The sequence below is a fragment of the Schistocerca gregaria genome, chromosome 3 (genome assembly GCF_023897955.1).
Source record: "Schistocerca gregaria isolate iqSchGreg1 chromosome 3, iqSchGreg1.2, whole genome shotgun sequence".
NCBI lineage: Eukaryota > Metazoa > Arthropoda > Insecta > Orthoptera > Acrididae > Schistocerca > Schistocerca gregaria.
In genome coordinates this window covers 775,990,780-776,009,127 of record NC_064922.1, presented here as the reverse complement: position 1 = coordinate 776,009,127, position 18,348 = coordinate 775,990,780, and the positions used below count along the sequence as shown (strand labels likewise).

The window sequence follows — 18,348 nt, the reverse complement described above, 5'->3', positions numbered from 1 at the left end:
AGGCGGAGCACATGGAGTATCGGGATGTGATGGGCGTCCACAATCTCGACATGTGAGGCCGGAAGTACAGCGGGAAGACATATGCCCGAACTTCCAGCACTTAAAGCACCGCATCGGGGGAGGGATATATGGCTTGACGTCACAACGATAGACCATCACCTTGACCTTCTCAGGTAAAGTATCACCCTCGAAGGCCAAGATGAAGGCACCGGTGGCAACCTGCTTATCCCTTGGACCACGATGTACGCGCCGGACGAAGTGAACACCTCGCCGCTCTAAATTGGCGCGAAGCTCGTCATCGGACTGCAATAGAAGGTCCCGATGGAATATTATGCCCTGAACCATATTAAGACTCTTATGGGGCATGATTGTAACCGGAACATCCCCCAGCTTGTTACAATCGAGTAACCGGCGGGACTGGGCGGAGGACGCCGATTTGATCAAAACCGAGCCCGAGCGCATTTTGGACAAGCCCTCCACCTCCCCGAACTTGTCCTCTAAGTGCTCGACGAATAACTGAGGCTTCATGGATGTAAAGGATTCACCATCAGCTCTCGTACACACCAGGTAGCGGGGCGAGTATGGTTCGCTGGCATCCTTAGTCTTTCGTTCCTCCCATGGTGTAGCCAGGGAGGGGAACGATTTGGGGTCATATGTAGTTGCGTTGTATTGAGCCCTGGAACGCTTAGAGACTGCTGGCGGCTGGCCACCAGCAAGAGATGATGTACCACGCTTCATTGCGGGTCATCCGCCCTGATGCCACCTACTCCGACCAAGGGCCCTCCCCACGGGCGCCACCCAGCCTCAGCAACGACCACCTGGCAGGATGGCCATTGCCGGGAGTCCCAATGCCCCAAGGAGATAGGCATCTACTCCTTGGCATACGTGGGGAGTTAACGGCGCTGGCATCAGCAGAGCAATCCCTGTGTAGTCAGGGGGCTACAACCAACAGGGTACATGGCGGCCCCACCACAACGGACTGGCTACCGTGCTGGATTTCAGGTGATGTAGTCCAATATCGTCATTGGCGCATAAAGCGGCACAGCATAGCAGACTGCAAGAAACCGCACCCAAGAACAAATCCACGCCCAAGAGATGGTAGGTGAGCGGGACTGCTAAGCGATGACGACAAACCTGGCTAGAGATGGTAATGCTTGATGGACACATCGCTCCTTGTAAGGCGCCCTTCCCCAATCGGCTCGCTCTTCGGAAAATTTAGAAGGATGGAGGTCAAACCCATTAGGGGACCATCTCACAAGGCCAAAACGTTTGAGACTCCTTTTAGTCGCCTCTTACGACAGGCAGGAATACCGTGGGCCTATTCTTACCCCCGAACCCACAGGGGGCCAGATTAGAAAGGGGTGAGGAAGGAAATTGGTCATGTTCTTTTCAAAGGTTACATCATTCAGGCAAACCACACTAACTTCGGATTGCAAGGTAGGGATATGAACACTGTTCTTCTGGAATGTGAGTGTAGGGTCTTATATACTGTGTCATCTTGCTTGTTGGTACAAGATTAGGTGGTGACAAGCAGCCATGCCATATATACTGCAAAATATAGGAGGTATATAACAAAAATAATTATCTAATCATGCAATTAAATTAATCAATAGTGAGCAAGAAACAGAACAGGCAGATAGTGACACTGTCGTGCAAGTGCAGCGCTACTGGGAAAATGTAATGAAGAAAAATGCAAAATTAGTCACAATTTAATCAACAGAGATTTATTTGCTCTAAATAAACTGTGACACATATTTCCTTAGAGATCATTAGTTCAAATGGTTCAAATGGCTCTGAGAACTATGGGACTCAACTGCTGTGGCCATTAGTCCTCTAGAGCTTAGAACCACTTAAACCTAACTAACCTAAGGACATCACACACATCCATGCCCGAGGCAGGATTCGAACCTGCGACCGTAGCAGTCGCACGGTTCCGGACTGCGCGCCTAGAACCGCGAGACCACCGCGGCCGGCGTTTAAGTAGTTCTAAGTTCTAGGGGACTGATGACCTCAGGTGTTAAGTCCCATAGTGCTCAGAGCCATTTGAACCACATCGCAATTATGAGCAACGTGGCATTCGCGCTTGCATCTCGGGACACCTAACATTGGCGCGGTTAGTTTATTTCTTTGTAGTTTCTCAGTGCGTAATTGATGTACTGCGTTGCAACCAGTGCCACTTTTTATTTATTTATTTATTTATTACTGACTAAGAAATAATACTGGATACCCATTTCAAAAGCAGAAGTGTGTGATGAAAATAATATTTGCTTACCTTTTAGAATGTCTCATTGTATTTACTTTCACGATTCCCTGCCTTACATTCATAGCCGCAAAAGCCGTTTCCCAATATCTACGGTAGTTTCAGAGATACTATGACAAAGCTACCAGTTTATCAAAAGAAAAAAGGTAGCTAAAATTAAAAGGAAATTAACCTCATATTTTGGCTTCAGTTTTGGAAACAACAATGAAAGCAGTGAAGATACTATGGAAAAAGTAGTGATATTATGATACAAGTGTTGTGCTGCCATAGTGGTACTGTCAATTCCAAAATCTAAATTACTTGGACAATGTGTTGTATTCAACATTGAATTTCAAACTCCCAGCATATGTTGTTGTTGTGGTTTTCAGTCCTGAAACTGGTTTGATGCAGCTCTCCATGCTACTCTATCCTGTGCAAGCTTCTTCACCTCCCAGTACTTACTGCAACCTACATCCTTCTGAATCTGCTTAGTGTATTCATCTCTTGCTCCCCCTCTACGATTTTTACCCTCCACACTGTCCTCCAATGATAAATTTCTGATCCCTTGATGCCTCAAAACATGTCCCTTCTTTTTGTCAAGTTGTGCCACAAACTCCTGTTCTCCCCAATTCTATTCAATATCTCCTCATTAGTTATGTGATTTACCCGTCTAATCTTCAGCATTCTTCTGTAGCACCACATTTCAAAAGCTTCTATTCTCTTCTTGTCCAAACTATTTATCATCCATGTTTCACTTCCATACATGGCTACACTCCATACAAATACTTTCAGAAACGACTTCCTGACACTTAAATCTATACTCGATGTTAATAAATTTCTCTTCTTCAGAAACGCTTTCCTTACCATTGCCAGTCTACATTTTATATCCTCTCTGCTTCCACCATCATCAGTTATTTTGCTCCCCAAGTAGCAAACCTCGTTTACTACTTTAAGTGTCTCATTTCCTAATCTAATCCCCTCAGCATCACCCGATTTAATTTGACTACATTCCATTATCCTCGTTTTGCTTTTGTTGATGTTCATCTTATATCCTCCTTTCAAGACACTGTCCATTCCATTCAACTGCTCTTCGAAGTCCTTTGCTGTCTCTGACAGAATTACAATGTCATTGGTGAACCTCAAAGTTTTTATTTCTTCTCCATGAATTTTAATACCTACGCCGAATTTTTCTTTTGTTTCCTTTACTGCTTGCCCAATATACAGATTGAATAACATCGGAGAGAGGCTACAACCCTGTCTCACTCCCTTCCCACCCACTGCTTCCCTTTCATGCCCCTGCCAACTCGATTCTGTACAAATTGTAAATAGCCTTAAGCTCCCTGTATTTTACCCCTGCCACCTTCAGAATTTGAAAAAGGGTATTCCAGTCAACATTGTCAAAAGCCTTCACTAAGTCTACAAATGCTAGAAACGTAGGTTTGCCTTTCCTTAATCTTCCTTCTAAGATAAGTCGTAAGGTTAGTATTGCCTCACGTGTTCCAACATTTCTACGGAATCCAAACCGATCTTCCTCGAGGTCCGCTTCTACCAGTTTTTCCATTCGTCTGTAAAGAATTCGCGTTAGTATTATGCAGCTGTGACTAATTAAACTGATAGTTCGGTAATTTTCACATCTGTCAACATCCGCTTTCTTTGGGATTAGAATTATTATATACTTCCTGAAGTCTGAGGGTATTTCGCCTGTCTCATACATCTTGCTCACCAGCTGGTAGAGTTTTGTCATGACTGGCTCTCCCAAGGCCGTCAGTAGTTCTAATGGAATGTTGTCTACTCCTGAGGCCTTGTTTCAACTCAGATCTTTCGGTGCTCTGTCAAACTCTTCACGCAGTATCTTATCTCTCATTTCGTCTTCATCTACATCCTCTTCCATTTCCATAATATTGTACTCAAGTACATCGCCCTTGTATAAACCCTCTATATACTCCTTCCACCTTTCCGCCTTCCCTTCTTTGCTTAGAACTGGGTTTCCATCTGAGCTCTTGATGTTCATACAAGTGGCTCTCTTTTCTCCAAAGGTCTCTTTAATTTTCCTGTAGGAAGTATCTATCTTACCCCTAGTGAGATAAGCCTCTACATCCTTACATTTGTCCTCTAGCCATCCCTGCTTAGCCATTTTGCACTTCCTGTCGATCTCATTTTTGAGACGTTTGTATTCCTTTTTGCCTGATTCATTTACTGCACTTTTATATTTTCTCCTTTCAGCAATTAAATTCAATATTTCTTCTGATACCCAAGGATTTCTATTAGCCCTCGTCTTTTTACCTGCTTGATCTTCTGCTGCCTTCACTACTTCATCCCTCAGAGCTACCCATTCTTCTTCTACTGTATTTCTTTCCCCCATTCCTGTCAATTGTTCCCTTATGCTCTCCCTGAAACACTGTACATCCTCTGGTTCTTTCAGTTTATCCAGGTCCCATCTCCTTAAATTAGCACTTTTTTGTAGTTTCTTCAGTTTTAATCTACAGTTCATAACCAATAGATTGTGGTCAGAGTCCACATCTGCCCCTGGAAATGTCTTACAATTTAAAACCTGATTCCTAAATCTCTGTCTTACCATTATATAATCTATCTGATACCTTTTAGTATCTCCGGGATTCTTCCCTTTATACAACCTTCTTTTATGATTCTTGAACCAAGTATTAGCTATGATTAAGTTATTCTCTGTGCAAAATTCTACCAGACGGCTTCCTCTTTCATTTCTTCCCCCCAATCCATATTCACCTACTACGTTTCCTTCTCTCCCTTTTCCTACTGACAAATTCCAGTCACCCATGACTATTAAATTTTCGTCTCCCTTCACTACCTGAATAATTTCTTTTATCTCATCATACATTTCTTCAATTTCTTCATCATCTGCAGAGCTAGTTGGCATATAAACGTGTACTACTGTAGTAAGCATGGGCTCTGTATCTATCTTGGCCACAAAATGTGTTCACTATACTGTTTGTAGTAGCTTAGCCGCATTCCTATTTTTTTATTCATTATTAAACCCACTCCTGCATTACCCCTATTTGATTTTGTATTTATAACCCTGTATTCACCTGACCAAAAGTCTTGTTCCTCCTGCTACCGAACTTCACTAATTCCCACTATATCTAACTTTAACCTATCCATTTCCCTTTATAAATTTTCTAACCTGCCTGCCCGATTAAGGGATCTGACATTCCACGCTCCGATCCGTAGAATGCCAGTTTTCTTTCTCCTGATAACGACGTCCTCTTGAGTAGTCCCCGCCCGGAGATCCGAATGGGGGACTATTTTACCTCCGGAATATTTTACCCAAGAGGACACCATCATCATTTAATCATACAGTAAAGCTGCATGCCCTCAGGAAAAATTACAGCTGTAGTTTCCCCTTGCTTTCAGCCGTTCGCAGTACCAGCACAGCAAGGCCATTTTGGTTGCATATAAGGGACTGTAATAAACCGGACTGAGTTCTCTTCATAAAAGTTATTTATTTTCGTTATGTATATAACAAAAAAATACATCATAAATATTAAAACAAATATTTCAATAATCACTTTTTTCTTTTGTGCAACAACAGGAAGAACTGTATACCTTGATATGTTTGTGCAAAACACGTAAACTGAAGGTCTGCTCCAATGATTGAAATTGCATCTTCTTATTTAAATAGTTATATTATGGAAATTTTGGAATCACTTGATCAGTAAATATATTGCAGATTTCTGGTCAGTCAAAGAAGCTCTGGCAGCTTCAAAAGCAAGAATTGGTCACTTTTTCTATTAGTCACTGACGGCCTTAAATTCATTTATTTGTTCACTGCCACAGAAATCTGCACTGCTGATATGAAGAACGTGAATAATTCAAATGTGTAACATGCCATGAATGTCGACAAATTCTTGAAGGAGAAATTAAAGCCTATCAAATAAGTTACATTTACTGAGTGTAAGCAAGTGGTGATGTCAGCTTGAAAGAACACGGTGATGACCACTCAAAAGTTATGGAGAAGATGCTCATGCACAGTGACGGATATAGATTAACGTTGACATCTAAGGCATCAAATTCAAAATAACTTTAATTATACTGAACAAGTTAAAATGTAGTTTTGTCTTAGAACAGTGGTACCACCTGATTAAAACATCAAAATTACAAGAATGAGGTAGGCTTCTTCAGAACATCGGCAAATCAATTGTGAAAACACACTTGCTTAATCAGATATATTTTTCTGCATTTGCTTGTGTTTGAGTGTCTGGGGTAGTGGTTATTTAAAATTAAAGACGACACCTTTGGTATAAATAAGTATGTATATTACCATGGATTGACAAAGGGCAAATACTGAGTTTTGAAAATGAAGGGTAAAGGAACAACACACAAATAGCTACAATAAACTACATTATTGTGAGAGTAGAACTGTGAATGGAGGAAGTTCTTGTACTGATATGCTAGAAAGCATCAGAGCTTTCTCAAAACGAGCAAAACAAAATCCAGTACAAGCAAAAGAATTTCTTTGGAACAGTTAAAGTAAATTTAAATTCACTTTTGAAGACTGGGAAGCTTAAACAGATGACAAATGTTCTTACTAAACACAACATGCTCACTACAGCAGAACAAGAAACAAGATTTACATAGGAGCATGTCTTTGGATCAGAAGCTTACAAAATTTTTAAATGCAAAGAAGGGAAAAATGTCCTACAGCCTTCATTGTCAACTGTAAAATTTTAGTTTTTATAACAGATTTCCACTTACCTAACAGTGGAATATCTATGTTCTCCTTCACATGCACAAATAAGGTATATACAATAGCTAATGTCCATGAACTAAAAAACCAGGCCAATAAATCAAACAGAGAAGAAACATGATGAAACAGTCTAAGGATGTACTGCTGCTTCATAGTGTACAACAGGCACAAACAAATAAATTTTGTGAAGAACTTGATAAAATTATCACAAAAATTCTAAAGAAACACACTATAATACTGCTGGGAAATTTTTATGTACAATTGGTCTGAAAGAAAAACATTCAGGTTCATTTTTGGGAACTACCCAGCTCACAAAACAGTAAACAAGAAAAACAAATAATAGAACTTTGCATGACAACCAGCTTAATAATGAAATCTACTGCTTTTAAGCATCTCCTCAGAAAGCAGAAGACGTGAAGCTCTCCAAAACACAGTTCAGAGGTGTTTCAAATAGGTCATGTTGCAATATCCATAGAATCTTCTCAAGAAATCCAGAATGCCAAGGTAATAAGAAATGACAAGTTAGATTCTGACCACTATTTATTTAAAATCAAAAGTTAAATTCTAACTAAGAAACATCAAGAGACAAGCCAAACCAAAGACTCTGAAATATGACAGTGAAAAACTCAAACAAGGAAGTGACTTTAGTGATAAACTGGAAAACAAAAATCCAAAAAATTGGAAACAACTAAAACAATTTCTTGTTCAAACAGCAAAAGAAAAAAATCTCTTCACCATCATCAAAAGAGTGTAGTGGAATTTGGAATGAGATGAAGCAGCCACAAGAAAACTACAAACTGCATGGCAAAAACAGAATAAAGATAACAATGTTGAAAACAGGACAAGATTTCTTGAAATGAGGAAAGAACACCCAAGCTGATTAGGAATACTAAGAGAATTTATGATAAAAACCAATTAAAACAAATAGATCCTGATTTCAAAAGGAAAAATACCACAAATTTCTATAAGTTAAAAAAAAGACCTAAGCAAATATTCTCCAAGAACTCTTTGCTTTAAAAAAAAATGGGAAAAGAGCATGTAATAACCACGAAAACTGATGTATTTTTGCACAGTACATTGAAAATTTACTCAATTATGAATGTCTGAAATCAAGATTTAACTTTACACAAGGAGAAGCTCAGTGCCCAGACTCAGATCCCCAATGAAAGGGGAAATCAAAGAAAACATCAGAGCTCTCGAAAATAATAAAGCACCTGGGGAGGACTCCGTAACCGTAGTATTTTGGAAATATTCAAATAACAAATTTCTGGAAAACCTGACTGAAGTTGTCCAAAATATTTGGTTAACAAAAGAAATTTCTGAAGACTGGAAAATATCATTGATCTACCCACTGCATAAAGCAGGTGATCAAACTAATGTGAACAGCTACCGAGACATTTATCTCCTACCAGTTACCTGCAAAACCTTTCAAAAGCACTATTAGCTAAGGTAGAACAACAACTCGACACTCAAATTGCTTTGGTGGATATATCAATTGATTTTAGAAAGATCAGATCATGCTCAGAGATGATTATCAACTTAAAGTCAATAATAATTTATCTGAAAAGTAGATCTAAAAATTTCTTAATTGCTTTTGTTCATGACAGGAAAAGTCGATGACTCAGCTGATAGGAAGTCACTGTTTGAAATACTCAAACTGTGCATTGATACTAAAACCACACCTCCAATAAACAGATGCTCACAAACAACAATTCTAAAGTAAAATTTAGAGATGAAATTTCTAGAAGTTTTGAGAAAAAAAACTGAAGTGAGGCAGGGAGATAGTCTCTCCCCACTGCTCTTTAACTATGTTTTAAAAAAAGTCCTAATGTAATGGCGAAAGTCACTATGAGAAAGATAAATCAACGAGGAATCAGATTAAGTTACAAAAAAGACATCTCACAAATATACATTTTAGCATTTGTGGATAACATAGCTATTTTTTTCCAGACTCTATGAAAACAGCCACTAGACCAATAGAATTGCTTAAAGGACAAACTGAAAATGCAGGCTTACAAAGCTCCTTTGTGGAAATTAAATTTATGGCTAATATTAAGGCAGTCCCAAACATAATGAAAGCAAAATATGGAAAATTTGAGAGAATTAACACGTACCTCGGAGAAGTAACTGAACAAGACATTTCAGCCATTAAACCACAAGTTAATAAAATGAAAGCAGCATACTACCTTATCAAGTGTGTATATAATAAGAAGTCAGTATCCATCAATGCTAAACCTTCATGCAACTCTATTTTAATTCACCCATAAGCACTTTATGCAGCAGACTGTTTTTTACTCTGAACAAAAAGGCAATGATGAAAGCACTGGAAACCACAGAAAGAAAACTACTCGGGAACATTTTGGGGCTAGTTAAAGAGAAAACACAACACAGATGATGTCATATCAGTGAACTTTATGCATACAATGAAAAAATTGCGGATATGGTTAAGAAATTAAGAGTAATTTTCTATGGCAACATACATGGGATGAATCCCAACAGACTGGCTAAAAGACTGTTTACTTACTTTGGTACAATAAAAACAGATAAAACGTTGTGCAAAGAAGTTGGAAGGGACATGGACGAACTTCAAATTACTCCGTAAGATATTGGAGGAACAATTGCCACTCAGACAGAAATTACAGGACTCCAAAGGTTTAAACGAAAAATCCAAGAAAAAGACTGAAGTCACTTGGGTAGAAGAAGGAAGAGAGTAACACTGAGAAGTAATGAGAGAAATGTGGATGAAAAGAAAGAAGAAACAGCTGAAATAACTGTAGTCTATAGCAGCTCATACATAAAATAATAATAATAATAATAATAATAATAATAATAATAATATTGTTATTATTATTATATGAAGGTGACAATGCTGTGTGGCTCCCAGTCAGTTGTAAGCCTCTGACTGATCTGGTGTGTAAAATTCATAGTTTATTTACTCAGTTTCTCTTTTGTCCTCAGACAACTGAGTAGGTCCGATTACAGACCTTTCCAATACACAGAAATGTGAGGGAGCTTCACATTAGTACCTAGAACGACCTATTAGTAGACCATGGAGATGGTCTAGAAGAAGAAGAAGAAGAAGAAGAAGAAGAAGCAACTCTGTTTAGCATGACCAGCTTATTTCAGACATTTTCAGATTTATTTCCTTAATGCAGTTCATAAGGTTTTGGTCTAAACTGAAGACAAGAACGGGGATATTATTCAAGAAACAGCCAGTGTGGCTCTGCTACAGAATCTATTACAGCAAAATCTTCACTGTTCAAATACGTTATTGATTGTTTTCACATTGCACAAATTTCACTGTCACTTACAGACAATAGGTTTGCAGCAGAGACTTCAGTGTTAAACTGCAAACATTGTTAAACGCTATACATTACTTGAAATTCTATGTTCATACAGTTACCTTTGGCACAAAGAAATATATATTGACATTATAAATTAAGCAACTGTCACTGAATCAATTAATTTTATAAGACAATAATTAACAATGTATGTATTATAAGAAAAGCAGCATGATACATACAGCTGTTGAAGCGGACCCAAAAATATTTTTCCATGCCTAATGACTCTAAAAAAGAAGAAAATTAAAAAAAAATTAGATACGTAGGGAGGATTTATAAGGAAAATAGTAAAGGACTAACAGTGGTAAGGTTTCCCTCAGTGATCAGAATTTCACCTGGTCACAGAAATATAATGGCTGTTGTATCCAGTAAGTGAAAGTGGCCACCATGTGCTGAACCTAAAAATGGAAAAAAATTGCAAGCTTGCTCCATCGGCAAACATGCTTCTACATTAAGAAGTGCAAAAGTGCAAGCTTTCCCTGTCTTTAAACATGTTTCTGCACTTCTTGCTTCTGCAACAGACCAACAGCATTCCTATTTCTGATATCTAAACAGCTGACACTGAAACTGTAACAGTATTTAGAATAGTCAGACCCACAAAAACTGTGATAAACTAAATTACTTATTTCAAGTATGTGTAGCACAAGAGTGAAAATGCAGTGAATACTGACAGTAGCATGCAAACTTCTATGAGACTGTTACTGTCTTTTCAATCATCCCACATCATATTTCAGGAATTTGCAGCTAGTTAGCCTAACAAATGTTTCAGACTGTACACGAATGACTGTTGATTGTGAGTTACATTACTTGTAAAAATGCTGTATGGCGCAAGGAATTACAACTGTAAACAGGGTGATCAGCTGTACCATAGCCACATTACATAAACCAATAGTAAACATAGTAGATGTTCTAATTTGCAGCAATGAAGAAACAGAAGAACAATTAATTCTACTGCCTTACTGTTATCTTTCTGAAAACAGTGCCTTCATACCAATTTCACCATATACCAAACACCCCAACATTCCGTGTACTCGATAGTTTATAATGAAGGTTATGGCATACTTTTCATTCTTGTAGTAGTGTTTCAATAACATTGTTCCAGTAATTCCTCATCCTATATATTTACACAAATAGCAAGAACCTTTATAGGTTCGTGAGACTTTTTTATTTCATAGTACATAACAGAATACTAATATCCTATGTAGGTCAACATTGTCTCAGTCTTATGAGAAAATGCAGTGGTTTATGTACTGTTTACTGACAAGTTGTGTGGTCTTCATTTTGTAGCCCTGGCTCTTTTCTTCCATTACAAACAGAATGAAACCACCACTGCTTCGGTAAAGAAACTATACTCATAACAACAAAGATGGCTCACCTTTTCAATGGAAGTGCTAATATTCAGTGGAGCTTGCCGGTTCCACCATGAGAGAGAGAGAGAGAGAGAGAGAGAGAGAGAGAATACCGACACTTGCAACCAAACAAGAATGCCTCAACTTATTGCCAAGAATGACACTTAACTTTTAGTTCATTCAGCTCCAAATATTTCACCAGACATAGAAATTCGCTGCACAAATGGTTGTGCTAGACATGAAAGGACCTCATAGTCACTTTCCCAAGAAATATTGCGAGGGTAATTTATTTCTGAGCGCAGCCTCTCGAGCAGAATCTGAGGATCAAAGTCACGTTTTGGAGGGACTCCTGGCAAAAGAAAGTCTTTCAGAGCAGATGAGATATCAGATGAGAATATCTGTTTAACCTCTTTTACTCCATGCCAGGTTGGAACCATTTTAACACCTGCTTTCTCACTATCCACTACTCCCACTGGGCCACTCTGCACTACCTTTTTTGCTTTAGATGTGTCACGGACTGCATAGACATGATCACTATCATCTGCTCTATATTCTAGAGCACTGTTATGGTTCCGAGTCGATTTATCTTCTTCAGATGATGAGGAGAGTTCCAACCCTCCATTACTACTCATGTTTACAGTTCCTGTAGTTATACTAAAGTTATCAAAATTGTCTTGATCAGAAATATTTACAGACTCAGAAGAATTATCAGGCCTTATGTAAGACTCTGAAGAGTTAGTTTCATTACCGTCTACTGCAATGTACTGTGTATCTGCATCATCTGTGATCACAACACTATTATCAGAACTTCGGTTAACTTCATTTAAACTTCCATCCCGCACTGTATTAGTGACCTCTTCATTATTTTTTGCCTCTGTCCGTTGATCATCATCAGTGCCAGAATTAGAATCTGTATTCTCTGTTGTAGACTGCTCTGTCTGTTGTGTAGAATTTTCAGTTTTTAAATACGACTGATGCTTTTTCCTGAGGTTGCGAATTGTGGAGAGACGTTCACCACGGAAATTTCTGCTGTCTATATTGCTCAGCATGTGGCGGATATCAGATTCTCGATGACCACTGCAGCAATGTAAAGCACCTGGATCAATAGGGTGAGCCTCTGTGAAGGAAAAAAAAATATGTTACTTGATTATCAGCAAAACAAAATAACAGAATCTATTGTCAAGCACTTTTTTTGATGTATGTGGAAACTATTTCAGAGTGGTTACAGACCTACGTTAACAAACTGCAGGTGCAAAATAGAGATTGATATCTGAAATTAAAAACTAGAATTACTGTACATACAGGTTCTCAATTCTTTGCTCAGATATAGTGATTGATACACTTAAGCATCAAAAGACTTGTGAAAGATTGATTCTTGTACAATACTGCAAAACCTCAATCTCTCCAATGAAAAGTTATTGTGATGGTCTTGAAATCTTATCCATTTTTCAGGGTATGTCATTCTGAAGAAACTCACAGAATTATCTTCATAAACAAATCATGATGTAATTCACAATCCATTGCAGTGTAGGCCAAATGATAGTGGGAATGTAATGACTCTAATGCTTAAACTTCCATGGAAAAAATTATATAACATGGCTGTTACTGCTATCTTGTGATGCATTTGATGCTGCATCCTCTTCCAAAACATTCCATATGCACTCTGTGTGCATACTGGGGGGAGTCATGCAAGATGTGGAAAGAGTCCTTCCAGATGCCATGAAGGGTACAGGGTGCAGCCAACTGCAGGTGGTGGCTCATGTCGACACTAATGATGTGTGTCAGTATGAATCCGAAGAGATTCTCTCTGGTTTCCAGCGGCTATCTGAGTTGGTGAGGACTGCCAGTCTTGCTAGCAAGATGAGGGTAGAGCTTACCATCTGCAGCATCGTCAACAGGACCAATTGCGGGCCTTTGGTACAGAGCTGAGTGGAGGGTCTGAATCAGAGGCTCAGACGGTTCTGCGACCGTGTAGGCTGCAGATTCCTTAACTTGCACCATAGGGTGGTGGGGTTTCGGGTTCCGCTAAATAGGTTAGGTGTCCACTACACACAGGAGGCAGCTGCACAGGTAGCAGGGGCCGTGTGGCGTGGACTGGGCAGGTTTTTAGGTTAGACAGTCTTGGGAAAGATAAAAAAGCCCTCCAGGGCAAAGAAACATTGGGAATCGACCAAGCAACAGTCGGTATTGTAGTTGTAAATTGTTGTAGCTGTTTCGGAAAAGTACCAGAGCTTCAAGCACTGATAGAAAGCTGGCTAAAGCTGGAGAAAAATTCTGCTGAAATTTTTACAGAGGCGCAAACTGTGTTCAGAAAGGATAGCTTAAATAAAGGAGGTGGTGGTGTGTTTGTGTCTGTTGGTAGTAGTTTATCTTTTAGTGAAGTTGAAATAGACAGTTCCTCTGAATTACTATGGGTAGAGGTTATACTCAACAGCCGTACCAAAATAATAATTGGCTCCTTCTATCGAGCCCCCGACTCAGATGATATAATAGCTGAACGGTTCAAAGAAAACTTGAATCTCATTACAAATAAGTACCCCACTCATACAGTTATAATTGGTGGAGAGTTCAATCCACCCTCGATTTGTTGGCGAATATACATGTTCAAAGCCAGTGGTAGACAGAAAACATCTTCCGAAATTGTACAAAATGCTTTCTCTGAGAATTACTTTGAATAATTAGTTCATGAACCCACACAAACTGTAAATGGTTGTGAAAACACACTTGACCTCTTAGCCAAAAATAATCCTGATCTAATAGAGCGCGTCATGATGGATACAGGGATTAGTGGACACAAGGTCATTGTAGCGAGGCTCAAAACCATATCAACTAACACCATTAAAAATAAACACAAAATATATCTATTTAAAACAGCAGATAAAAATTCTGCATGATGTCTTCCTAAGAGAGAGTCTCCATTCCTTCCAATCTAATTATGTAAGTGTAGACCACATATGGCTTAGATTCAAAGATACAGTATCGACAGCAATATATAGATTCATACCGCATAAGTTAATAAGAAACGGGACTGGTCCACCATGGCACACAAAAAACGTCAGAACACTGTTGCAAAAGCAATCAAAAAAGCTTGCCAAATTCAGAAGAATGCAAAATCCCCAAGACTGGCTAAGTTTGATGGACGCTCGAAATTTAATGTGGACGTCAATGTGAGATGCTTTTAACAGTTTCCACAATGAAATATTGTCTCAAAATATAGTAGAAAACCCAAAGAGATTCTGGTAGTACATAAAGTACTCCAGTGGCAAAAAACAGTCAATACCGTCACTGTGCAATAGCGATGGAAATGTTACTAATGATCGTGCCACTTAAGCGGAGTTACTATACACAGTTTTCCATAATTCCTTCACGAAAGAAGACGAAGTAAATATTCCAGAATTCGAAACCAGAACAGCTGTGACATAAAAGTAGATATCTTAGGTGTTGGGAAATAACTCAAATCACTTCAGAAAGGCAAGTCTTCTGGTCCAGATGGCATACCAATCAGGTTCCTCTCAGAGTATGCAGACACAATAGCACCTTTCTTAGCAATCGTATACAACTGCTCACTTGAGGAAAGGTCTGTTCCAAAAGACTGGAAAGTAGCACAGGACACACCAACATTTATGAAAGGAAATAGGAGTAACCCATTGAATTACAGACCCATATCACTGACCTCAATTTGCAGTAGGATTTTGGAGCGTATACTGTACTCGAACATTATGAATCACCTTGAAGAAAATGACTTATTGATACATAACCAACATGGATTCAGAAAATATCGTTCTTGTGCAAAACAGCTAGCTCAAAGTCCCATGAAGTAATGAGTGCTGTTGACATGGAATCTCAGACCGATTCCATATTCCTAGATTTCCAGAAGGCTTTTGATACCATTCCTCACAAGCGATTACTAATCAAATTGTGAGTGTATGGAGTATTGTCTCAGTTGTGTAACTGGATTCATGATTTCCTCTCAGAGAGGTCACAGTATGCAGTGATAGATGGTAAACCATCGAGTAGAACAGAAGTGATATCTGGTGTTCCGCAAGGTAGTGTCACAGGCACTCTGCTGTTCCTGATTTATATAAATGATCTAGGTGATAATCTGAGCAGCCCCCTTAGATTGTTTGCAGATGACGCTGTAATTTACCGTCTAGTAAAATCATCAGATGATCAATTCCAATTACAAAATGATCTTGAGAGAATTTCTGTATGGTGCGAAAAGTGGCAATTAACACTAAACAAAGAAAAGTGCGAGGTCATCCACATGGGTACTCAAAGAAATCCAATAAATTTTGGGTATATAATAAATCGCACAAATCTAAGGGCTGTCAATTCGACTAGATACCTAGGAATTACAATTACAAGCAACTTAAATTGGAAAAACAACATAGATAATATTGTGGGGAAGGCGAAACAAAGACTGCGCTTTGCTGGCAGGACACTTAGAAGATGCGACAAACCCACTAAAGAGGCAGCATACATTACACTTGTCTGCCCTCTGCTGGAATATTGCTGCGTTGTATGGGATCCTTACCAGGTAGGGTTGACGGAGGACATCGAAAAAGTGCAAAGAAGGGCAGCTCGTTTCATTTTATCATGCAATAGGGGTGAGAGTCTCACTGATATGATACGCGAGTTGGGGTGGCGCCACTGAAACAAAGGCTGTTTTCTTTGCAGTGAGCTCTATTTAGGAAATTTCAATCATCAACTTTCTCTTCTGAATGTGTATATATTTTGTTGACACCCACCTACGCAGGGAGAAATGATCATCATAATAAAATAAGAGAAATCAGAGCTTGAACAGAAAGATTTAGATGTTCCTTTTTCCCACGCACCATTCAGGAGTGGAATGGTACAGAAGTAGTATGAAAATGGTTCAATGAACCCTCTGCCAGGCACTTAAGAGTGAATTATAGAGTAACCCTGTAGATGTAGATGTAGGTGTTTGTACAAACATGGTTGGATTCTCATCAGAAGTCCAAACCATATGTCAAAAGGTAATGCTCAATCTTGTGGCAAGTTAACAGGACTCCTTCCTGCCTCAGTGTCTGGAAGAAAGAATGTCATCACTGAGTAGCTGATTTTAGATATCTCCATAAACTGGCATATGGCCCTTTGTCTCAACAGAAAGGCACTGCATGTAAGGGGGCATTGTAACTTACCACTAAAACTAATGTAAATATTTCTTTGCTTATTGTATTCACCAGTCTGCTGCCCCAAATTCCCACATTTCTTGTTACCCAGCAGAATATCATCCTTTCCTACAGGTTGTAGATGAAAAAGGGTGTTCCGGATGGTTTGGACAGATATACTGGCCAGCACCCACGGAATCAGAATAGATGAGAAATTTATGTGCTCAAATACATCTAATATGCTCCACTTACATCAAGACAGTGTGTTGTTCACCAATAGAAATGTTACGAAAATTTGGTAATGGGTTCTTGAGGGTATTAGTGGGGCAAACTACAGAGCAGCAAAGGATATTGCCCCCACTTAGTGTCAACAATAAATTGTCAAATAATTGCAGCACTGGTGTACTCACTTCAAAAACTTAATTTTATAAATAAATTCTGGCACACTGTCTCTCTTATATTCCAGAAGATCTAAAGATTACCTGGGACATCTTGAAAGACGAAAGTAGCAGTCTACACCAGCGACAGTAAGTGTGATGCTGCACAGATCGGAAATGACACTTTCACTCATGGCCATTCATAGAATGTCATTTCAATGGGATGCAGTGCTGTTGGTGGTAACAAAAAATGTAGTAACACTGAGGATATTGGCTTGAGGGAAACCATATTCACATTCAAACCGGTCTGCCAGTATTTTCAAAAACAAAATACTTGAAGCAGTTCTGAGTCAGAGGGTAGAAATCATTAAGAGACTCACTATGCTTTCAAATGGTATCATAGGCTTTATAAAGATTGAGAGACACCAAGAAACTGTTACTTGAACTGGAAAGCTTCTAGGACAGCCCCCCTTAAGCAAGGTCAAGTTATAAACTGTAGAATAGCCCTGAATTCAAAATTTAAAGCAACTTAGGAGTTATATGAAGATGGTACCTGTTCTTTTAGACATGTCCAAAAGAACAGATACCATCGGTGGCCGTGCACCTCTCTACAATGAATTGATAATCAAATCAAGACCCTAAGTTGCCAACAGGCATTGATATTCATCTATGTAGTGTGTGGACATTATGTTAGGAATGTGGGTCTCACGGGGAGCATGCAAGGGATATGTCCCTGTAGTCGCACTATCCTCTGTGCCCTCGGTGGCTCAGATGGATAGAGCCTCTGCCATGTAAGCAGGAGATCCCGGGTTCAAGTCCCAGTCGGGGGCACACATTTTCAACTGCCAAGTTGATTTACATCAACGCTTGTTGGCAGCTTAGGGTCTTGATTTAATCATCATTTCAATTTAAAAGTTGTCTTGACCCAGAATCCAGGCTAGAATTTATACAGAGATTTGCTTCTATGCAGCTACTAATGACAACACAATGATAATCACTCAGCAAGTCCCTTCCTTTCCTGGTTTCAAGAGGGTATTGGTACTGTATCCCTCCAAGAGTTGAGGAAGTCATCTTCCTCCTCCCAAGTTAGTTGAACAGGATAAAAAGGATTTTTCCATCTGCCACTTTGAAGTGCAAGGTGCTTTCAGGATCCAAAGACAATGTTCAACCTTGGTCGCACAAAGATATGG

At 39.1% G+C, this 18,348-nt stretch overlaps 1 protein-coding gene across 3 annotated transcripts in view; it reads right to left on the bottom strand.

Annotated features, from left to right (window-relative positions):
* Positions 1-5,695: 5,695 nt before the first annotated feature.
* The window catches only part of LOC126354152 (ER degradation-enhancing alpha-mannosidase-like protein 2), a 94,648-nt gene continuing 81,995 nt past the window's right edge, over positions 5,696-18,348 (bottom strand). For all 3 annotated transcript variants that reach the window (XM_050003564.1, XM_050003566.1, XM_050003565.1), the window contains exon 9: positions 5,696-12,766. In XM_050003564.1, the coding sequence (XP_049859521.1) occupies positions 11,826-12,766 (941 nt within the window). In that variant the 3' untranslated portion in view covers positions 5,696-11,825. The remainder of the gene's footprint in view (positions 12,767-18,348) is intronic.